Source organism: Dermacentor albipictus, unplaced genomic scaffold, assembly GCF_038994185.2.
Source record: "Dermacentor albipictus isolate Rhodes 1998 colony unplaced genomic scaffold, USDA_Dalb.pri_finalv2 scaffold_17, whole genome shotgun sequence".
NCBI classification, from domain to species: domain Eukaryota; kingdom Metazoa; phylum Arthropoda; class Arachnida; order Ixodida; family Ixodidae; genus Dermacentor; species Dermacentor albipictus.
Window position 1 is genome coordinate 7,054,922 of NW_027225571.1, and position 25,151 is coordinate 7,080,072.

Sequence of the window (25,151 nt, forward strand, 5' to 3'; positions counted from 1 at the left end):
GAAACATCACACGAACATTAGAACTATATCAGTTCGAAACCAGCAAAGCAGTGCATGCTGCTGATATGAAAAATGTAAAGGCCATGAAATGCACAAGTTGAGGACAAATATTTTAATGAAACTGTCATTCAAGAACCTTGTTTATATTTTTGTACATATGCAACCGCCAGGGAAAAATCTCAATGACGCTGTCCTTTGTTCCAATGTATTGTGCAGGAGCAGCTGTCACCTTTCATGTATTGCGAGAATTTCACCAAATTTATAGTCGCAACAGAGAGCACATAAGGAAAGCAGGAGTTCTGCAAAATATACGAGAGCAAGTCAAATGAAAGTGAGCAAGTGCGAATATATGACAAACGAGGTATTTTATTTAGAAGTAGTCTCCATGAGCATTTAGACGTTTGTCCCACTGACTAACGAGTCGCGTGATTCCCGTCTCATAAAATTCCTTGGGTTGCTGCTTCAAAAAAAGTCTGTAACTGACTCTTTCACGTCATCGTCCGACACAAATCTGGTTCCCTTGAGCTGTTTTTTCAATTGCCCCAATATGTGGAAGTTGCAAGGCGAAAGGTTTCGGGTATATGGGGGATGTTGCAGCATTTCTCAGTTGAACTTTGCCAGTTTTGTGTTAACCATATCAGTGACGTGGAAACGCGCGTTGTCGTGGAGCAAGATGACCCCATTCATAAATTTTCCACGTCGTTTGTTCTTGATTGTGACATGCAGCCGATATGGTGTTTCACAATATCGTAAACGATTGATAGTCTCTCCAGGTTTAGCAAGTTCGATCAGCAATGGCTCCTGATGATCGAAAAAAAAGTTAACAACACTTTTCCGGTGGAAATGACGGCCTTTGCTTTCTTTGGGAGTGGTGAATTCGAATGTTTCCACTGTCAGATTTGCCGTCGTGTTTCAGGCTCGTAGTGGTGGCACCATGATTCGTCCCCAATCACAATTGCAGACAAAAGTGGTCACTCTCATTGCGATACCGGATCAAATGAGCCAAGGCAGCGCCGAACCTCTCCATCTTCTGGCGGTGGTTCAAAATCTTCGGCAGCGATTGCCCACACAAGAGTCGATAACCGTGATGTTCATGAATTATGGTGTGAACCGAACTTTGTCTGATGTTCACATGCTCTGTTAGTTCATCAATGCTTGTCCTCCGTTTTTGTCTAATCAGCTCGTCAACTTTTGCAATTGTGTTAGGGGTGATTGCATGGTGGCTTTGGCCCCGTCTTGGATTATCTTTGCAACTTTCACGTCCTTTGAACAGTTTGCTCCAACGCTTCATAGTGGCCAATTAAATGAAATATTTAATCTACACTGCAGCCACACGGTGACTAATTACATTTTCGGAAGCACCTTCAGCTGTCAAAAACCTCGCGACACTACGCTGTTCAACTTTTTGAGCATCCATTATGTCACGCAACCATGTCCAACCAAGTGTATGAGAGCATTAAAGAACGTTTATCCTCACACTTGCGTGTCACTTTTGTAAATGAGAGATGCCTGTGTGCTACGCACATTATTGCGCAGGGTGGGTTGGCTCACTTTCGTTTGACTCGCCATTGTGCATTAGAAATGTGAAGATACAATGGAATATACAAATACGATGATACAGCTTGATAAAGGGCAAAAAAAGTGTCATTGGAAACAAAGTTCACAGCACTTAGTATACACAAAACCTCGCAAACAAGATATTTAAATACACATGTCTCCAATAAATCTAAGTATCTAAGAAAAATTCGCGGTATATAGTGCATCACACAAGGGAAAAAAAGAAGCTGCACAATCATAGGTCCACAGATCACAGAATCGCAAGGCCCGCCGCCCCTCCTTCCACTCCCCCTGATGTATCGCGTGCGACGGTAGGAAGCGCGCTTCCTCCTCATTTTTCTCCCTTGCGCACCCAAGACCGAACCACCATTGTCGGCTCATCCATGTCACCACCACCCTCCTAACACTTTCACTCGCACATACAGCATGCGGTGCACAGTCACGGTTATGGCATAAGACTTTCTACGGAACATGACGGCGACAGCAAGAATGCACCTGGAGTGTCCATATACCGTATTTTCGCGATTCTAAGCACCCCCCTCTATTTTCGCGAATAAATTGGGGAAAAAAGTTTGCATGCGAATCTAAGCACCCCCCTATTTGTTAGGAAGAGCGCGTAGCCAAGACCTCCATGCGCGCTTGCTCGCTCTGTCATCGAGCCGGAGCCGTCGGAGTCCCGAGGTGGAACGGCGTCCGTGGCGCGACCTTACTGCACAGCCGGACTGCAGAGCCACGCGGACTCGTGAGTGGCAGTGATAGTGACTAAGCATCTGACACAAGCGGTGGGCTTACTGTCTGCACTGATTTTTCTTTTGGATGTTTGCAAAATAAATGTTATTTCTGGCACCCGTCTCGTCGTGATGTCGCAGCGAAAATGGGGACGGGGGTCATTTTAGATTTTTCGAATCTAAGCACCCCCCCTCACTTTGGGCATCGCGATCATGAAAAAAGGGGGTGCTTAGAATCGAGTAAATACGGTAATTGCTATCGCAATAACATAATCAGAGTATACGGCAACTGAAGCGCCTCGTGGCCCATTACTTTCTGCAAAAAAAGAAGTAACAAAATCTAACTTTCACCATGCAACAATTCGCTGCGCCAAAACAATGTCTTCTTTTTTCTTTTGTGGGAGGGCACCGAAATGAAAAAAAAAAACAACGAGAAGGAAAGCATGTTGGCTACAATCGAATGCCTACTTTGAGCATCAATGTGGCTACCAAAGGAATATAAAAAAAACGAAAAAAAAGTGAGACATTTGATCCACAGAGAAGCATATGAATATTGTTTGGTATCCTACACCGGCAAGACAACACTTGCCGGAGAAGTAGCGCTCAAGCGAATGTGTTGCAGTGATGCCTACAAGCGACCATTGCTTCTTTTTCTTGTCTGCTAGCCAAAAAGCGTCCAAAACTCTGCCAGACGAAAATCCACTCGGCCAAAGAAAAACAAACGCGCACAGAAGTGCACCGCGCAGTGGTCGGGGCAACGCAAGAAAAACACATGCGCGTTGTCTGGCTATGGCAGCCCGCAGGTAGAACAAGAAAATTGAAGAGGCTTAACTTGTCCTCCCACATAGAAGTCAAAGTACAAAAATAAATCAGAACGTAGTTACCTTTGGTGGCTTTAGTGTTTTGACATAGGTGCTTTGGCGCAGGTTATGAAAAATGTTGATATTCTTTTCTCTGACATGACGGCACAAATGAACCACCACAATACTTCGTCTCATCAGACCTAGCCGCATGCTTTGTCTACTTGTCTGATAGTGTGTTGATTTGGCTTGTCTCGGTGTATAATAATAATAATAATAATAATAATAATAATAATAATAATAATAATAATAATAATACTTTATTGATGACTTGAGAAACATACAGTGCAAGAATCGGGCCTGCCAAAGCCACAGTGGGCTTGAACGGCAGTGCCTGGCAGACAGCGACAGAGCCATCAGTAACTCGTTATTAAACAATAGTGAAAAAAAAAACAAAAACACACACATTCACTCACATGACAGGCTTCCAATCATGCATTCATGTGTCTAAGAGCCTTTCTAAGACCATATTTTGTTTTCACATTTTGTATGCTTTGAGGAAGTAGATTAAACATTGCTGGGACATAGTAGTTACGAAGTCTTTGACCATATCTCGTCTTACAGCGGGGTGTAATGTAAGGATTCTTTGGTCTCAGGGAACGGACAGGCACATAAGGAATTTTATACTGACTTAACCAAAAATGTTTTAAGATAACAGTTTCAAGCAGCAAAGAATTGAAATCAGGTAAAGACAAAGTTTTGAACACATCAGATTTGGGGGAGACATCATAAGCAACATACTTCAGAATGCCACGAAGGACGGAGTTGACCCGGCTTACCAAATGTTGAGCGCCATGACCATATGTAGATATCCCATACCGGATTACAGTGTAGCATAAGGCATGTACTACAAGCTTTCGGACAGACAATGGCATGTAAAATTTTATGTTATACAAAACACAAGACACTGCGCGAAGTTTTTGACAAATATATACGAAATGAGAGTTCCAGGATAAATCACTGTCAAAAAAGACACCAAGGTATTTAATTGAACAAGCGTATTGCACAGGGGCACACGAACAGGGATTGCAATGTGATGTGTGCAAATATAACGGGGAGGATAGGGTAACTTGCTTGACAGGGTTGTGGAAACAGATTAGTTGGGTTTTGGACGCATTTATATGGACTACATTATTCTGAAACCAGTCCATCACTCTTGTTGTTGCCATTTGTAAAGAAGAGATGGCGTCAGTGTAACTTCGAGCGTGTGAAACAAGGAGAGTGTCATCAGCATACTGATTTAATTTGACGTTCACAACATTAGATAAATCATTAAAATATAAGTTAAATAATAACGGACTTAAAATTGAACCCTGGGGGACGCCAGCTTTAATTTCGGTCAGGCTGCTACGAAATTTTCCAATAGACACAAGTTGTTGCCTATGAGATAAGAAGTTTTTCAGAAGCCGCAAAAACGCACCCCGAAAGCCTAGCAAAGAAAGTTTGGTTAGCAGTATACTATGGCAGACGCTGTCAAACGCTTTGCGGACGTCTAGAAACAGTGCACAAGCAATCTGATTGTGTTCAAACGCAGAGTTTAGTGTATCGGAAAAATCTTCAAGCAGCAACTGCGTACCCCAATTCGGCACAAAACCATACTGGCTAGGAGATAACACGCCATGATTGCTTAAAAAGCTGCTCATTGTCCTGAGTAGATGTTTTTCCAATATCTGCCCAATGCATGAAAGGATAGAAATAGGCCGGTAGTTTTCAATATTGTTGCGTGCGCCACTTTTAAAAAGAGGAATGACCAGCGCATTCTTCAGATTATCAGGAATGATACCAGTGGTAATAATATTGTTTAAAATGAGTAGTAGCACATCTTTTATTGCTTCAAAAGTTCTGCGCAGCTCTAATATTGAAACACCATCAATTCCAGGAGATTTATTTGGTTTTAGACTGAAAAGGATTGATTTGAGGTCATGTTCCGAAAACATGGGAAGAAGGGCGGATTCTGAAATACTAATTTGCAATGTGCAAGTATCTGGATGAGGACTCGCTACACCAGACACTTTTGAAAAAAATGAGTTAAAATCATTAGCGGTGGCAGTACCATTTGAAGAAAAATGAGACATCAGATCAACATGGTGATTAGCGTATACATCACCACCTCTAAGATTGTTAATTAGGGACCATGTTTTCCTGCTGTCGCAACGAGCGTCCGTGAATTTCGCTCGTAAGTTATTGCGTTTTGCTAGACGTATCATAGCATTGACCTTATTTCGAAGCTCTTTGTACCGAAGCCGCAAAGCAGTACAATTAGGACTTCTCTTTGTTTGAACCTATAACAAGTCTTTTGCTTGTATTGCCGTGAGTATTTCTGTAGACATCCATTTTTGGTCCAATTTACGTTGTTTGATTTTACAGACCCGTGTAGCTGCAAGCCGGAAATCGGTGAATGGTGCTACAAAGTTGTCATAGGCGTTGCCTGGAGGAACAGTCATCAAAAAGTTATGCCAGTCGTGATTCATTACAAATTTTTCGAAAGCCAAGGGGTCAACAAATGATATTTGTTTGACTTCGTTTGGAGCGACCAAGTTGGTAGCGTCATCTGTTAGAGAGCAGCAGACCATGTAATGATCAGCAAGTTTCGTTGTAATAACGGCGGATTTGACACTTAAGTTATGTGCACGTATATTTATGTGATCTATGCAAGATGTGACAAGATGACCAGCAAGGAATTCTTCGCGTGTAGGTTCACAGATCGTGTTTTGCAAGCCCCATTTGGAAATGACGTCCAAATAATTGCCAACTGTCGTTGCTGAAGGGCGTAACGTATCAATGTTGACATCCCCAATTAGGCAAACATGGTCCATTGACGACATCGAGGCCAGGGCAGTATCAAGTTCATGCAGGAATATACGACCGTTGCAACACGGTGGGCGATAAACCGCAAGCAGAATTAGTGACAAGGAAGGTGCGCAAAGACGCACTGCCACAATTTCAGCTTGGAAAAACGAGTAAGTCAGCTCAGTTGTTGCCCATGTGTCCCGGATGAAAACTGCCACGCCTCCTCCCCTTTTAATTGGCCTAGTGTATGAAAAAACTTGGTATCCAATAATCTGATACTGATTGATGCAGGCGGACGCTATGTTAATCTCGGTAAGCACGATCGCATCGAAATAGGAGTTGAAAGGAGTAATTAAGGCCTGAAAATGGTCCCAATGTTTTCTAATACTACGAATGTTGACGTGAACAGCACGGAAGGCGCAACCATTAGGATTTGGGAAGAAACTAAGAACCTCGTTTAGATTAGTACATGTCTTGAAGGCAAATTTGTTCATGCTCATGCAATACTCTCGAGATCAGATGCCTTATTGATATGCAGAATAGGTGCATCTTCATCCCTCTTAGCCAGTATCCTGCCGTTTTTGGTCCAAACGAATTTGAATTTTGATTCTTTGCCTTTCTGCCTTGCCAGCCGATACAGTTCCCGTTGGGCACGCGAAAGATTATCGTTGAAGTAAAGCCGTGGAAAGGTACTGTCTTGAGCAAGGTCACATAGGATTCCTCGTGCAGCGCTCGAGTCATTGCTGTTTGGCCGAAACAGTGTGCATTTGCACAAGGACTACAGGAATGGTATTGCTGCGCGCGGGAAGTCGGTCCGATGGTCCGATGCAATACTTTAAAAAAGTCAATGCACCTTTGGCGTCAAATGTTTATAACAATATCATCAAACCCACGAAGTTACGGAATGGAAAACCTAAAGCATGACATTGGAAATGTCAATGCACCTTTCACATAAAAAGTTTACGAAAACTTTATCCCCATAAAGTTTCGGAATTGAAATCCATGCGCTCTGTAGATTCTGCAGCCTCCGCGAGATGCCCACTTGCCACCAAAACGCCCTTGAAGCTTTGTGCTCGGATAGGGCTCCTTGCGTCATGTGACTCCCGGTGCATGGGCGCTGCCGCAAAATCTAATCCGAGTTCGCAATTAATGTTCGCGCTGAAATGTCTTTTCGAGCGTAAAAATGACATTCTAGACAAAATCCAGAATGACTTCCGGCACCTGGGGTTGTTTTGATTGGCGGTGCACGACAGCATGATAAAATTTCAATAGGGGAGGGGGGGGGCTGAAGCCCCATAAGCACCACCCCTGGCTACGCCCCTGATATATATAGAGTTATGGCTGAGGTAATCACGCTGGCCCCGGTAGTAAAATGAAGAAAGTTTGACAATGAGGAAGATGATGAAGTGATCCGATTGCCGAGTGTTTGTTCTCCGTCACCAGTATTATGAGGAAATTCTCGCTTTCCTCTGGGGAACACGGTTCCCTGCTCAACGGGAGTGGAACTGGAGCCACCCGCACTCCCACCTGATTTAGCGGCGCCCGAGTCGGCAGCCTCAAAGAAGCGGAACAGCCTCTCGAGCGACAGCGAGGCTACCCTGATAGACTCGACCGAGAGCTCCGACAGCTCCGACGACGACTACGTGACTCTCCTGAGTCAGAAAGCAAAGCGGTGGATGCTTAGGGCCTCTGTGGACACACCTACTATGAGGACTCTGCAGAGTTCACCGAAGTACACCATCCTTTTCTTACCTGTGCTACCCTCCGACAACATGAGGTTCCTCAACAGGCAAGTTGCAGCAGTTGAACTCTAGAGGCTGCTGCCAAATGGAAGAATGGAAGAACCCTCGGAAGAATGTTGTCACCGTAGATGTCGCCCAAGCGTTGGGGTTGGATTCTGTGCGAGCTGTCACTGTCCTCAGTGGCATGAATGTTGGTACCATCATCCCTATGGGAAAAGAGGCTACTACAGGCGTCATATGCGACATTGATGTGGCCATCTCAGGTGAGGATTTACCACTTTTGATAAAGCCTGCCAATCAAGGGACCCACATACTGCAGGTGGCCCGTCTCGGAAATTCCAGATGCATGACAATTGTCTTTAAAGGTGACTGCCTTCCATCGCGTGTGCAGGTAGGTCATTTCCGACATACTGTCCGCCCCTTTGTTCCCAAGCCGCTTCAGTGCCGAAACTGCCAGAAATTCGGTCACATGAGCACCGTCTGTGGAAAGTCTGCTATATGTTCCCGCTGTGCACCACAACACTCTGCAGGCAACTGCCAGGCAAAAACTTATAAGTGTCCGAACTGTCAAGGGCCCCACGATGCCTCATCAAAGGAATGTCCTAGAGTTAAGCGAGAACTCTCCATCTTGAAGAAAATGGTGCGGGACCAGTTGACTCATCGTGAAGCAGCTGCTGATGTCAGGTGACGTCGTTCTCGTCGCAGATGCTCATCAAGGAATTCTGCTCTCTGCACAAAGAATACTCGGGCCGCAAAGCCTCTTGCTGCTGAATCTGCTCCAACCCCAGTGCAGAATGTGTCCAAACCGCGTATAGATAACGGAGCAGCTGAAAAGAATGCCGTGGATGAAGAATGGCTACCACTGCCAAGGATAAGCCCTGTGGAAAAACCCCAACAAGGAGAGGCACCACAATGCTCCACCCCTCACCCAGATGAGCTGACAGAGCATGACCGCCAAATCGTAACAATGCTCAAGTCTTTGATAAATGCGATTCGCACGCTTGTGGGCAACTCGAATATGCCAACAGCTCGAAGCGCAGTGCAAGTGTTGCATGCCCTGAGCCCAGTGCTTTCAGATCTTGCGTAAGCACAATGGCTCTTCCACTACTTTCACTCCGCGATGAAGTGCGTAGGGCGACGATTTTCCAGTGGAATGCCAGAGGACTTAAATCACAGATTTCATGTTTCCGCCAATACGTTTTTACGAACCGATTTCCTGTAGTGGTAATATGTGAACCGAATGTGTCAAAAGCGCTAAGACTCTCTGGATACGAAGCCTTTATGGCATTGACGTGCGGGCAATCCAGCAAAGTAATTGTTCACATTCGTACAGAACTAACTTACATTCCCCACTCGGTGCAGCCTCATGGTGGAAACCAATTCGTGTCTCTGCATTACAAAGAATAAAGTGGCCTTCACCCTTATTGGCGCCTTACATCTCCCCATCTAGTCGGTTTGACAGCGACCGACTGCGAGACATCCTGACGGCGACTTCTGTACCCTAGATTATCACAGGAGACCTTAATGCTCATCACTTGGCTTGGGGAAGCTCCAGAATAGATTCCAGGGGCTGGAAACTTGTGGGATTTGTTTCCGACCACAAACTCAGCATTACGAACGATGGCAGCCCGACGTACTTGCGTGGTTCGAACTATAGCAGTTGCTTAGATTTGACTTTGGTGCCACGGCAACTTGGTCAAGATGTTCTATGGTTCTCTGACATCGAGACTCATGGCAGTGACCATATTCCCACCTATTTAAGAATCACTGGATTTGGAAGCTTCTCCTTTTCTACTTCCCGACAAGTATATATAAGGTGGTCAACATACAAGACAAAGGTGGAAGAGGCATGCAAAGAAGGATTTACCTGCACCACTAAGAACCTTATTACAAGTGTACTGGAATCGTCTAAGTACACCTTCACATCCGCTAAAAAACGTACGGATTTTGACATGGAACTTGAGCGACTTCGAACGATTCGCAGAAGGGCCGAGAGGCGATACAGGCGCACAAAGTCAATTCATGACCTTAGAGTCGCTCGACGTAGACAGAAGAAAATCCAACGTTGTATGGGCAGGCAGGAGCAACAACGGTGGAAGACATTCTGCGAATCACTTGACCCCCGCAAGCCAATGTCTATCATATGGAGGATGGTGCGTGGCCTTAGCTCGTCTCCACAGCAACGACACCCATTCTCAGCCCTCGCCCTCCATCAAGGCCGCTCGCAGGTCGACATAGCCGAAGATTTCTGTGTGAAGATTGCGGGCAGTGTGGTGTGACACGCTTCCCAGAATCGAATGTGTCCTTCTCACTTGAGGAATTGGACGCTGCTCTGGCCACATGCAGGCGCTCATCGTCGCCAGGACCAGACGGCATCACCTACGCCGCTCTATGCCACCTAGGTGAAGATGGCCGAAGCAGACTTCTAGAATGCTATAACCAGTCATGGAATGATGGCGTCGTTCCTGAGCGGTGGAAGTCCAGCATCTTGATACCACTAGCCTGGAAAGTCGCCACTTGACCTAGCGTCCCACCGACCCATTGCGCTGTCCAGCTGTGTTGGGAAGGTCATGGAAAGAATGATTCTCACCCGCCTAGAGTGGTATCTTGAGTGCCACAATGTATACCCCGAGGCCATGGCTAGGTTTAGAAGAGGCTGTTCCTCTATTGACAATGTCATCGACCTCATCACGTCTGTACAACAAGAAAAACACCACAAGCGTATATCGGTTGCACTATTCCTCGATGTGAAAAGCGCCTATGATAATGTAATGCGTGAAGCCATCCTTGATGCCCTGGAAAATAATGGAATTGGTGGACGCATGTTTCGGTGGATTCGGAGCTATCTATTCAAAAGATCCTTCTTTGTGCACAGTGCAGATGGCTGAACCGCTGACCATTACACTTGCCTTGGCGTCCCACTTGCCGGGGCGTCCCTCAAGCCCCACTTTCTTCAACCTTGCAATCCTTGGACTTGCCGACGTTCTACCACATACAGTAAACCTTTCCATATATGCTGACAACATATGCATATGGGCCTCGGCAGTTACACGTCTCCAGCTGCGTGCACGGCTCCAAAAAGCAGTGACCCTAACATCATCGTATCCGCGTGCTCAAGGCCTCAGCATTTTGACCGAGTAGTGCGCCTTAGTCGCTTTTACCCACAAGCCCATGACCTGGTACCCCATTTCTATTGACCACCAACCAATTTCCTACGCGAAAACTCACCGATTCCTAGGTGTTATTATCGACAGAGACTTTCATGGAGCCCCCACATCTCATACTTGAAGAAGAGGCTTACTTCTATCTCCCATATACTAAGGTTTCTTGCCGGTAAAATGTGGGGCACATCTGTGGCATCTATGCTTCAACTATACAGGACGCTCTTCCTAGGATACTTGCGATATAGCACACCAGTGCTGTCCGATGCTACCAAAACTAACATCCATGTCCTACAGAGCATTCAAGGCCAAGCCCTTTGAACATGTCTGGGGCTACCTCAAAATGCTTCAACCGTGGCAACGATTGCCACTGCGAGAGACCACCCAATAATGACCTATATAGCTATCGACGCACTCCGGGCGCATGTTCGCCATATATCCAGAGTCCCTGACCACCATCTTGCTCGCTTGCCTGAGAAAAGACCCAAGGCAGCGTTCTCCAGATCAATTGCAGCTAACCGGCACTCTTTGTCTTTGAGGCACTCACCCGCAACAAGAACGCCATCCCCTATGTGGTGCTTGAAAAAGCCTCCTGTGTACCTTGCTGTTCCAGGAATAGTGAAGAAAGCTAGCCTGGCCACCGCAGCTCTCAAGCAGATCACATTGGAACTTTTGCATTGTTTATGCGCTAACCTATTCCATGTGTACACGGATGGTTCCGTCTCGGAAAATTCTACGGGCGCCATTGTTCTACCATCTTAATCGGTTGTCATCAAGTTGAAAACTTCACACGTAACGACATCTACAGGTTCCGAACTGGTCGCTCTTCGCGCTGCTGTCGAATACATTGAAAAAGAACTTCCCAACAAATGGGCAATATTTTGCGATTCGAAAGCAGCCCTCCAGAGCTTGCGAAGTTTACGATGTGGCAATTATGAACAGCTGGTGTCACAAATCAACGAAACCTGCCATTGCACATCTGAATGAGGACCTGATATCATATTTCAGTGGCTGCTGGGACATTGTGGCGTCGTTGGTAATCACCTTGCCGATGACGCTGCCCGACCTGCCCAGGCTGGCGCACCGACACTCCTTATACCTTTATCGAGAGTCGACGCTGCAGGAGAGCTTTGCAGTCTCGCTCGTACCATCACGTTAAGTTACTGGCATACACCACTGAACTCTAATTGTCGTTTATACAGCCTCGACCCATCACCCAAACTTAAATTACCAGCGAGTCTATCACGACGTGACGGAACACTGCTGTGTTGGCTGTGGGCAGGAGTAGCATTTACCAACTCCTACAGCTATCGTATTGGAATGGTGGATTCACCAATGTGCGCTAAGTGCAAGTGTGAAGAGACCATCAGTCATCTTCTGTGCCACTGTTTTCGCTTCCATAATCAACGAGAGACTCTCCAGTGTGCCTTGAATAGACTGGATGACAGGCCATTTATGGAAGCGAAGATCTTGGGAGCCTGGCCTCACAGTTCATTAGCACAGAAAGCAGTTTGAGCGCTTTTTCACTACCTGAAGGCAACAGACTTGAGTGCCCGACTATAGACATCCTACACCTAAGTTTTTTTTCTCTCTCTTTCACTCCCCATTCCCCTCCCCACATGTAGGGTAGCAAACTGGACTCAGTCTGGTTAGCCTCCCTGCCTTTCCTTCTTCCCTTCTCTCTCTTTGACAATGAACAAGTTTGACTTTGACAAAGGCTGGTCCACCAGCCGAAACATCAGTCAAGTATACTGTGCTTCTTGAATGTACGTCATACTCTTCTTCATTCTATATATATATATATATATATATATATATATATATATATATATATATATATACAAAAATAGAAAGTCAGAGAGGTGTTTGTTTAGAGATGACACAAGCTGCAACAGAATATCTCCTGCCGCTTGTGCCAAAGTGGTCCCCTGTTGTTTAGCACATGGCCTTAATCACATGGTTTCCCTCATCTGAAATCAATGGATGTGACGAGTGACTCACTGAATGCTGATCCTAGGCCTTTCCTCATAGTCGGTAGGGACCATGTTAATCAGAATCTCGAGAATGGCCTCAGACCAGTAGGACAGGTATGACAGCAACCCCAGGTCAGAAAGTGGCTTCTCAGGGGAGCCAGTCTTGCCTTCACACTTCGAGAGCTCATAACCTGAAAAGCAACAGCAGGCAGTGACTCTGAGATAGCTATCACTTGCTGCAAATGATGCAATAAGCTCATTGCAGTCGGGTGTGAATGCAATGAAACACTGTGCAGTAGAAGCTATACTCCCAATGAAACAAGTGCGATTCACACTCCTCAAACTGCAACATGGCTATTGTCCTAACAATATAAAGTCAGGTCACTTAGAAAAAGATGAAGCTTGTTCAGCAGTGAATAATTAAAAATGAAACCGCAATGCAGTAACAATTTCGGTTTCACACTCCAACTGCATCAAAACTTCACTTTGGCTAGATTTGTTATGAGTAGCAATTACACTTGACCCTCATTATAATGAAAGTGGATATAATGAAGTAATGGATAGAACAAAGTAAATGAAATTCCTCTTGAAATTCCCACAGAGATCCATGTATTATAACGAAGTAAAATTGTCCTGCCAATGGGTATAACGAAGTAGATTCTTCTCTGAAACCAAAAAATATGTGACCGTTGCATGCTGAATACATAGTTTTACGTGGGGTTCAGCACACAATCGCCGCGACAGTAGAAAACTCTGGCGTCCCTGTATCGAATACACTGTTGAGCAACACTGGCCTTTCTCACCACAGTCCGTAGTTGTGCACATGCTACGGTGCACTATCGCATTTCTCCACTTCCCTCTCTCTTTCTTGCGTGTGCCTGGCTGTGTGAGCTGCGCCACACAGCGTGACTGTACGAAAGATTGGTGCATTTGCTTCTACTGCAGGACGCAGTGGGGTGTCCCCTCCTAGATCTCTCCGGCACAATCTCAGGGGTCACACCGAATTCTGCGCAAGTGCACAGCTAAGCGCGGCAGTGCTAAAGATTAGTGCCATTCACTTTTCTCATTCTCTAAGGCACACGGTGCAAGCAGCTGCAGCTGGACCTGGCCTATGAGATCTCCCCGGCGCAATTTTGAGGGTCATGTCCAACCTGTGCATTCACTTCTCCCTACGACACACTGCGTGGGCTGGCAGGAGGTGGGTGTGGCCTCCTGGATCGCATTGCCACTGGTGCAATCTTGGAGGCTACAAGCCGGCCAAGCCATGTTCGCTAGCCGCCTCAATCACACAGTGCCATGCAGTGCTGTGTGCCACGTGCTGCTCGACTGCGACGTGCCAAGTGGAAAGCGGATGCGAAAGACCATCACAATGGAACAAAAGGCAGCTGTCTAAACACTATCGCGTCAGGTGCCAAGTCAAGTGTTGTACATGCTGGAGATTTTTTTTTTGCTTTATTCAAATTTCATCGCATGTGTGGCCGTGGAGCGGTTGTGCGGGCTTCAATGCCATCTTCTTATTTCAATGTTAACAACTGTGCACCCCACTAGGCATATATTGCAGCAAATGGCAATAAGGGATACAACAAAGCTACGGATATAACAAAGTAATTTAGGCCCCCCCTTCAACTTTGTTATAACGAGGTTCCAGAGTACCACTAACGCAATCTTGGAAAGTCCACAAGGCTGGTAATTGAATAGTTTTCTTGTTAGCAGTCTTTAAATAGCGCCTAAGCAGATGACGCGTGCACCTTGTGGTTGTCGCCGTGACACAAGTCCCAGCAAGCTGCCTCTGAGATTTTTTAGCGCGCCACGGGTGCCACCTATCTCCGGGGTCATGCTCAGGTGCCATGTACTCTAGGTCACGCATCACAATGCCGAGGAGCAGTGATGGCGGAATTTTTTCAGTTTTGATATCAAAATAGGCTATTTTGCTAGCTTTTCGTGAGCCTTTCGCTTGTATTTCAAACGTAAAATTTTGTACATAGGCTCCGTTATATTAACGCTATCTTAAACTAGGCTTTTGACATTGTTCAAAATTTTGTTGAAGTTGGCCTTTAAGGCATGAAGCAAGTGTATAATGGGTTGCTGTCACATTATTACCAAGCAGCACATCTAAAGAAATTTCTTCCCGAGTATCAGTCAGTTTCTACTTGACTTTTGAGCTTGTTGATCAAAAGTGAACATGCTGTCTACCATGAATGTGCTCAATACTGTCGAACCCACTTATAACAATACCGGTTTTAACAATATGTTGGTATAGCTCAGTATAGCAATATAGCTGCTACACCATCAACTTTTGTATGTTTTCCACGGTGAAATAACCTGCTTACTACAATGCCCCAATGCTGCTTTATTAGTTATAACGATGAAGTCTGGCTGCTGGGTGTCCGTGCTGAAAGGTACTGAAATGTGAAATCCTTGAAAAGAAAGAAAGAAAACGAAATTCAAGCTGCTGCATGATGGCCCTCTGCCCCAACAGCCGACACGCGCTCATTTTCCAGCCTTCTCCACGTGCCTCTCTCCCGTCGCCCTTCCATCCCTCCGAACACAAATGGGCTGCGCCCATAGCTCTGTGCCGCGCCACCCTCCGAAACACGAATGGACTGCACCAACTGCGTTGCTCCCAGATTGCTCGCTGGATTCTCATTCAGTGCAGTTCTGCAAATAGCTTAATCGCTCGTGTTCATCTTTGTTGACTGCGTCGAAATTGTTCCTGGCCACGTGGTTTCTCAGCCTCGTTTGATTCACTGCCGAAACAGAAGATGGCTGATCTGCCCACTGATCATCAGCAATGCACTACGTTGCCAGTGAAAAGAAAGCGCACGGCTATAGATTTGGAAACTAAGTGCTTCTAACCTATGAGGCGACCGCTGCGAACATGCTTGCATCGGATAGCAATGGCAAGAATGGCAGCGATGACGTGGTAGGGGCAGGCTGCCTCAACGTTTCACCCTGCTTACGGCTAATTACAACTCTTTTTCATTATATCCATAGTTGCTGAATATTGCTACGCATTCTTGGTGTTGAGAGGCATAATTTGATGACATTTTCATGTTCATGCAACATCTGCAAGTCACCAGACTGACCATTTTGTTCTGGAAGTGGTTACAATATGGTCAGATCTCAGATAGGCGAATACTATGTGAAGTCAGTTAAGAGGGCCTTGTTTCTATAAAAACAACTTGTGAATGTATCAAAACGACTTGCGAACTTGTTCAACTCCGTTAATAAAATTAACTGAGGGATAAAGTTAACAGTACATAACCATCAAAAAAAAGCCAATACTCACTAAACTCAATCAGCAGCTTTCCATAACCTTTACGCTGGTATGGGGGAAGAATCAAGATACAGGAAAAGTTGTGGTCCTCGTGTGATACCTTCTCCTGCAAGGTCACATAAAAATGCACTGCATTCAGATGGCATCCAGCACTCAACAACAATCTCCTCTTGTTGCTGGCCACATATATATTACTGAACAGTATACCCGAAAACACAACATGCACACTTTAACTGTAACATACCATGAACATTCACTTAAGATCCATTTGAGTCTAACTCTAAAAAAGAGCACAAGAACTGGGACAAGAAACTAAATAGCATTTATGCTGTTAAGCAAACGCCATGCGCACTCATAGGAACTCTTGTGGCAGACTACTTTTAAACAGTGAAGTGCCCTATCTAACAGCCTAGTCATTGCTGTTGCCTTGTGAATAGGCACCAGGTGGCCATCTAAGGGTGTGAGCAGCACACTGGCGAACTGCGGCACCAATGGCAGCAGTAAGTGCGCACTAATGGCATGTGGTGCAGAGGGTGGGCAAAGATGCACATGGCATTCCCAGCAATTTCGCACTGTGGTTTCCAAGGCCTGATAAACTGGAAAAAATATTTTTGAGCATCTGCTCCTGAGAAAAGTCACCGCTTGTACAAGGCAGGTCATATTAACAGCATTAGGTAGCACAAAATGAGTGCAAATTGTGATGCAAATGCACCCTGCAAACAAAGCTCACCGTGAAAGCAAAGACACGTAACTCCAGCAGTTTATGTAATTTTGCTGTGCACATTAACCTAGTTATGTATGAAGAGATGCACATCTTATATTTTCTTGCTGCTCGCTGATGTGTTGGTATGCTCCTGTTTTGCGTTTGTTTTCTTCCTTTTCTTGCAATGATTTGTCAACCTTAATGTCTTAGCAACTGGCCCAATCTTCCATCACGGTCTATTTTATGTAGCTTGGCACGTCAAGAGCTGTCGGTCGTTGCCGGAGCCCGTGCAAGGCCGGCATTGACAGCCACTCTAAACAGGGTGCTGCATTGGCGTTCGCTGTGGATACAGAGCACATAGACTCCTTTACCAGCTGCAGCCAGAGCTGGGGAGCGCGATGAATGAAGATATTGACACAAGGCAGCAACATATTTAAACAACGCGCGCAGGTTCATGCGCCCCCTCAAGAGGACAACGGCGTATTGGAGAAAAGACGACGAAATGATAGCATATGTTTTCGCCGCACGCACTTGCATCGTAGGTGGCCGTTGTCAGCGTCTACAAGAAGAAGAAGAGGTGAAGCGACGCTCGAGAGAGAAGAAGGCATTCTTGATCTCCTCTTCAGAACGCGACAGTCCTTTTTATTTACCCCCAGGGCACAAGTTGGCCCACAATAAATAGTTGTGTCTGGACTCCCTTAATTGTTCACTACAATTTTGGTGGAAGTGCTGGGTAATGATTTCCAGCCCAATTCGAGTTGGAGAAAGCAGCCCCGAACCACGCCATCTCAGACCCAACGAGTTCACGCCTGTCCACCAGTGCACGAGCCGTCGCCTATGTGGTGAGCCGCCTGAGTTTCCTCTTTTGCCGGAGCAAACTATAATAGCAGCAGCAGACAATCCTGAAATGACATCCCAGACAGCCTCAACCCGCATCGTCGTCGACCAGCCGCGGACGCCGGAGCCTTTTCATGGTGATACCTTCGAAGACGCCAAGGACTGGTTGGAAGGCTTCGAGCGTGTCGCTGACAATGGATGGGACGAAAAGCGGAAGCTCCGCAACGTTTACTTCACGTTGCAAGACTGTGCGCGAACGTGGTTTGAAAACCATGAAGCTGTCCTCCGGTCGTGGGATGACTTCCGACGGCAGCTGTTGGCCACGTATCCAAGCACGGACCGCCGGGAAAAAGCTGAAGCCGCTTTGCAAGCAAGAAGCCAACGGAACAACGAAAGCGTGGCAATGTATATCGAAGATAAGTCTCGCTTATTCCGCCGGGCCGATCCGAGCATGAGCGAGGACAAGAAGCTTCGGCACCTGATGCGCGGTGCGAAGCAAGAGCTTTTTGTCGGTTTGGTTCAGAGCCCTCTACGCACCGTCGCCGAATTCCGCTCCGAGGCGACAACTATGGAAAGAACTCTTCAACAGCAGCGAGACTCTACAACCGCTAATGAAGGTCGCCTCCATGGATATGATGTCTACAATGTTCGGAAATCGCGTCGAGGTCTTACGAGAACTCGTAAGATCTGTGGTTCGAGAAGAGCTCCAGAGGAACCAGCTGAACAACGGCCCCACAGCGGTCTCTTCGTTAGCAGAAGTGGTTCGCGAAGAAGTGAGACAAGCAGTCCGCGAACAGCACCCGCCAGCACAGCCGCAAGCGTCGTCACCGGTACGGCCGACGGTATCGTACGCCGAGGTACTCTGAGGATCTCCAGGACGTACTTTCATCGTGGCAACTGCGCATGTACCCGAACCTCGGTTCTTGCCGTCTCCGCCGGAGACGAGATTCCGGAAGGCTGACATATGGCGCACTCCTGATAGAATCCCACTGTGCTACTACTGCGGCGAAGCTGGTCATCTCTACAGGATGTACGAGTACCGCAGAGCGGGACTTCGGGGGTTTTCCGTAAATGCTCCTTGCCCAAGAAACGATGAATGCCCTTTCGAGATCCAAGAGTATTTGTCAACGCGCCAAAGCCCGCAGACTTCACAGCAACATCAACCTCGGTCAACAGTGCCGCTGAGGTATCGATCACCAAGCCCGCGTCCATCCTCAAGCTCCCCAAGGCGGCGGCCCCAAAGCCCACGTCGGGAAAACTAATACCGGCGACCTGTGGAGGTGTGGCCGCTGTCGACGCAAGAACAGAGCCTCCAGCGCTGAATGACGGACGCGAGAGCAGTTGCGGAAAAAGTGACGTTGCTTCAGATTTATGTGTGTTTATAGACGGCTGCGAAATTACTGCTTTAGTAGACACAGGCGCAGACCATTCCATTATGAGTAAAGTGCTTGCCAGAAGACTGAAAAAAGTGCCGACTCCTTGGAGAGGACCGCAAATTCGAACCGCCGGAGGACACCTTATCAACCCGGTGGGCAGGTGCACTTCTAGAATCGGAATACGTGGCTTTACATACATCGCCAGTTTCATTGTCCTGTCAGAATGTTCAAGGGATTTAATTATTGGAATGGACTTTTTGCAGGCAAACGGTGCAGTTATCAACTTGCAGGAATCCTGTGTGTCGTTTTCAACGAAGCACGCCATCGCGACATTCGAGTGTGAAGAACAATTTGATGCTCTTCAGATTATAGACGACGACGTCACGATACCCCCAAGGTCCAGCATAGCTGTCGCCGTAAGGAGCACCGTATTCATGCAGCGACTATGAAGGAATAGCAGACAGTAACACTGGGCTCTTACGCGAAAAAGGAATTGGTATGGCAAGGGGTCTGGTTCAACTGCGTGACGAGTGTTTGAATGTCTTCCTGACTAATTTTGGAAATGAAGTCCAGCATGTTGCGAAGGGAACTGTCATTGCCCGCCTTAATGCATATGAACAGATTACTGATTTGAGCCCTTCCGTTGCTGCACTACTGGATTCTGACAACGTAGACTCCATACTCGCATCTGTCAACATCGAAGCAGCACTATCAACGAGCCAGAAGCAGCAAATAGAGAACCCTGTACGAGAATTCGCCTTGTGTTTCTCAACGAAATCGAAAGTCCAGAGAACATCCATCGCCAAACACCGTATCATTGTCGACAAAGCTGTGAGGCCTATTTGCTAGCATCCCTACCGAGTGGCATCGAAGGAGAGAGAGATCAGCAAACAAGTCGAAGAAATGCCTAGAGACGACGTAATTCAAACATCGACCAGCCCGTGGGCTTCGCCTGTGGTGTTGGTAAAGAAAAAGGATCAGACCTTGCGCTTCTGTGTTGATTATCGGAAGCTAAACGTCGTCACAAAGCGGGATGTCTATCCCCTTCCGAGGATCGATGACACCCTCGATAGACTACGGGATGCAAAATTCTTTTCCTCTCTCGACCTCAAAAGCGGATACTGGCAAATAGAAGTGGATGAACGAGATCGTGAGAAGACAGCATTTGTCACACCTGACGGACTATACGAATTCAAGGTACTTCCGTTCGGCCTCTGTTCCGCCCCTGCCACCTTTCAGCGGATGATGGACACTGTGCTCTCCGGCTTAAAGTGGCAGTCCTGTCTGGTTTATCTTGACGACGTCGTGATTTTTTCTACCACCTTTGCTCAGCATGTGGAACGACTAAGGTGTGTGCTCAAAGCTATTAATTCAGCAGGGCTGACGATAAAGCCATAAAAATGTCACTTCGGCTTCCATGAGCTCCTTTTCCTCGGCCATGTGATTAGCTCCGAAGGCATCTGTCCTGACCCTGAGAAGACCGCAGCAGTAGAAAAGTTTCCTAGACCAACTGATAAAAAGGCCGTTAGGCGATTCCTAGGACTTTGTGCCTACTACAGGCGTTTCGTCAAAAATTTTTCAAAGATTGCCGAGCCATTAACGCGATTAACGAAAGAAGATATGCCTTTCGTCTGGCAAAGGGAACAAGATGATGCATTCAATGAGCTACGACGGCGACTTCAAAACCACCCAGTCTTTGTGCACTTTGATGAGGAAGCGGAAACAGACATTCACACAGACGCCAGCAATTTAGGACTCAATGCCGTCCTCGTTCAATGGCAAAACGAAGAGGAAAGAGTGATTGCATACGCCAGCCGCACTCTTTCGAGGGCTGAAACCAACTATTCAGCCACCGAAAAAGAATGCCTCGCAGTAATATAGGCCATAGGAAAATTCCGACCATACTTATACGGTAGACCGTTCCGAGCAATCAGTGACCATCACTCATTGTGCTGGCTTGCAAACCTGAAAGATCCTTCTGGACGACTTGCTAGATGGAGTCTGAGGCTGCAGGAATACGACATAACGGTTGTGTACAAGTCAGGTCGCAAGCACAGTGACGCTGATTGTTTATCACGTGCGCCGGTCGAATGTGCTCCTGTGAAAGATGGACACGACTTTCCGTTTCTTGGAGCCGTGACCACATCTGAGATGGCCGTACACCAACAGTCTGACACCGAGTTGCTCCTACTCATCAGGCACCTCGAGGGACACCCAGTCCATGTTCTGCGAGTTTTCTGCCGGGGGTTGTCATCGTATGTGATGAGAAATGATGTCCTGTACAAAAGAAATTTTGATCACAGCACAGAGAAATTTTTGCTCGTCATTCCTTCAGCTTTGCGATCCGAAATCTTGGAAGCCTGTCACGATGACCCATCAGCAGGACACCTCGGAGTGAGCAGAACGTTCGCCCGAATTCATGCTAAGTACTACTGGCCAAAGCTATTGACTTCAGTACAGCATTATGTACGAACATGTTGGGATTGCCAAAGACGCAAAATGCCTCCATTAAAACCCGCAGGCCTCCTTCAACCAATAGAACCCCCAGGAGCCCCGTTCGAACAAGTAGGAATGGACTTGCTCGGTCTCTTTCCAACATCGTCATCAGGGAAACGATGGATTGTCGTAGCCACGGATTACCTAACCCGATATGCCGAGACATCCTCTCTCATCAGTGCAACGGCTGCCGAAGTGGCTGAATTCTTTGTCACCACGATAGTATTAAGACACGGTGCCCCTGCAATTATTATCACGGACTGAGGAACTTCGTTCACAGCCGATTTGACGCAATCCATTATGAAACTGACTCATACCAGCCACAGGAAAACAACTGCCTATCACCCTCAAACAAATGGGCTAACCGAGCGATTGAACAGGACGCTGACCGATATGTTGTCAATTTACGTAGACTTAGAGCACCGTACATGGGACAAGATACTACCCTATGCAACATTCGCCTATAATACCGCATTGCAAGAGACCACTCAGGTAACACCATTCCAGCTTGTTTTTGGTCGAACAGTTACTACACCCTTGGATGCAATGCTGCCTGTCAGCGACAGTACAGAACAGAATCCTGACATCAGCGACTTTACACAGAAGGCCGAAGAAGCACGTCAGCTGGCGCGACACCGCATTCAACAAAGGCAGCGCATCGACGCGGACCGATACAACCTGCGGTGAAGGGAAGTCGAGTATGCCCCAGGCGACGGAGTATGGGTGTGGACTCCCGTGCGGACGCGCGGCCTGTTCAAAAAGCTTTTGCGCCGTTATTTCGGCTCTTACCGAGTCCCCTGAACTACGAAGTTACGCCAGAAGGACAAGTGAGCTCATCACAATGCCGGCGTCGCACGGAAACTGTACATGCGGTCAGACTGAAGCCATATTATGACAGGCAGTGAATATTCAACCAAACATCTATTCTGTGCCATATACCACTTTAGTATGGACAACAGCTTGTGAACAATTTAGTCGCTGTACGCATCGGGACGATGCGTTTTGGAGGGGGGATAATGACACAAGGCAGAAACATATTTAAACAACGCGCGCAGGTTCATGCGCCCCCTCAAGAGGACAACGGCGTATTGGAGAAAAGACGACGAAATGATGGCACGTGTTTTCGCCGCACGCACTTGCATCGTAGATGGCCGTTGTCAGCGTCTACAAGAAGAAGAGGAGGTGAAGCGACGCTCGAGAGAGAAGAAGGAGGCATTCTTGATCTCCTCTTCAGAACGCGGCAGTCCTTTTTATTTACCCCCAGGGCACAAGTTAGCCCACAATAAATAGTTGTGTCTGGACTCCCTTAATTGTTCGTTACAATATAATAGAGAAGAAAATGACTCAGCCACTAGGAAGAAGACAAAATTATGAGAAATTTTCTTTGACAGCGCTAAATGGCGGGACAAGAAAGGCAACACATGGGTTTCAATGTACCAACAAGCTCAATTTTTGACCCTCTGACAACTATAAATCTCCATATATGCCTTCGGTGCTCAAGCTCCAGAGCTGTCACACCTGTGGATGCCAGGACCAACATTTAGAACATGATGCTGTTGTGAATGAATGGCTCCTTTATTTATGCTAGAACAACTTGACAGTGTCTGAAACGAGCAGTGTCTGAAACGTAGAGCAGTGTCTGAAACGTACATGCAGCTGCCTACAAATAACGCATATCCAGTCTTTATGCCATTCCAGTTGGTGGGGCCGCAATAAAAACCGAGGGAACTGAATGGCCTCACCAGATTCACTCATGTTTCAGTAACTGTTCTTGCACCTAAAAATGCAACATGTTTGTTCAGACTTTTGATTCCACAGGGCATTCCAGCAATGCAAAACAAAAGAAACAATGGAACATAACCAACGCAGCTGGTGGCTGCATCTGCTGCGCTCGGACCGGCCGTCACATGCGATTACATTCGTGGCGCCACTGCATGAAGCACCACTGGTCAAAATGCTTCTGCACCTGGTGCCTATGGTACTCAAGATGTGCATACAACAGATCAAGTCATACAGTTTTGCACTATTAAAGACAAACTGAGCCTACAGTAATTTTGACATGCTAGGCAATCAGTTACATCTATGTTGCACACTGACTTCAAAATTGAAATTTATTTGCCTTTTAGCCATTTATAATCAGTTTTACATGCCAGAAGCAATCCTTGCGAGCTGCTAAATGTACATGATCTCCCCTACAGCCATACAAGTGTGCATTCATTCTCCACTGAGCAAGCAAAAGCGATACTTTTCCAAGATCTCGACATGATGGCATGCATGAAGGAATGAAAAAAACTAGGAGGAAGTTACGTGACAATCTTGAAGCCTAGTTATAGAAAGAAAGAATCATGAGAAAAGCACCAAAGCAGGCGATTGCAAGCGGTCATTTCCATTTTTTGTGTGGCTGTGTTGGGCTCGTCTGCTTGTCTGCTGCACCGCTAGAAAGTTGCAGTGAGTGGCCAAATGTGTGGACACTCTGAAGCGAGTGTTGCCGTTGCAATGGCCACAATGTTTGCAGCTCTCAATGCCAAGAACAAAAGGCATCAAATGTGGCGAGCAGAAAGAGAGTAGCAGGAGCTGTAGAAAGAGGTGGCAACTCCAGCAACTAGCAGGACTCCAACCTACCATGAACCAAGCCATGTATGGCATAATTTTCACAGGGGTTCTAACATGCCATGCATGCATTTCTCATGATTCTCCAAGTGAAAGCTGGGAGAGAACAACGTCAGAGAAGGCTGCCTTATGAAGGCTCGCTGCCTGACATCACATTCCCTCTTCTTTTGCAGCACACAACTACAACTGCACTTCTTGTGCAGTATTGACACACGTCTGATAGCTTATTTTTTTAGTTCAAACATTATTCACAAAGAGAAGGGCAAGTTCGATGCACTTCAGCGACAGCTGTTGCAGTGGTCTCTTAACATCATAAACGCTTCACTGGGGACCTACACTAGGAGTACAGAAGTTGCCAGACCCCAGTTTCACATTTCTCACCTTGTACACTGTGGTTCAATATAAAAGGGAACAATTGAACTGTGCTAATATAGTGGGTCTTGATCATTTTACATTAAGACTGATCACGCCAGTCCCTCTATGTGTACAATGTCTGAACAAACCCGCAGGCTGTGCAACAATGATCCATTTTCCATTCTCCCTCCCTAATGCAAGTATAACAAATGCTTGAGCTTGGCGAAGCTATCAGGTTGTCACTGATATAATCTTTTTCCTTCCAGAACAATTAATATCAAAAACAAAAAGTTGTGCTTTGTGCAGCCTGCATTGCACAAATGTGTGCAAAATAAAGTTTAAGTAATAATGAGAATGACAGAGAGTTGAGCTAGTTGGTAGGAATTCATGTTAGAAAAGGGTAGAAAACGACGCCTACCAAGTGGTATGCATGAGAGCAGTTGAAATCGCACATCTCGCGAATCTGAAAAAGTTGCCATACAGGAAAGCATTTGGAACTTCTTTCTGGTAGATGAAGCCTTTTTTTCCAATAATATAAGTCTGCATATGATATGTGGATCCAAAGCTAGTACTAATTATATGTATATGTATATATTTTGTTAGGTTAAACTTACAAAACGCCACCCATGCTAGCGTGGTCAGTCTATTTCAAAATGGTCTCCTGCAGCATGCAAGTTCAAAGCTCCT

General features: G+C 46.4%; 2 protein-coding genes across 9 annotated transcripts in view; one reads left to right on the forward strand and one right to left on the reverse strand.

The window, feature by feature from the left end:
- The window catches only part of LOC139052024 (uncharacterized), a 266,591-nt gene that overhangs the window by 44,338 nt on the left and 197,102 nt on the right, over nt 1–25,151 (forward strand). The gene's annotated exons all lie outside the window — the stretch shown is intronic.
- LOC139052022 (histone acetyltransferase KAT5-like) overlaps nt 1–25,151 on the reverse strand; it is a 181,327-nt gene that overhangs the window by 6,226 nt on the left and 149,950 nt on the right. For all 7 annotated transcript variants that reach the window (XM_070529090.1, XM_070529091.1, XM_070529096.1 and 4 more), the window contains 2 exons: nt 16,101–16,194; nt 12,840–13,002 (listed from right to left, as the gene is read on the reverse strand). In XM_070529090.1, coding sequence (XP_070385191.1) covers nt 12,840–13,002; nt 16,101–16,194 — 257 coding nt within the window. The remainder of the gene's footprint in view (nt 1–12,839; nt 13,003–16,100; nt 16,195–25,151) is intronic.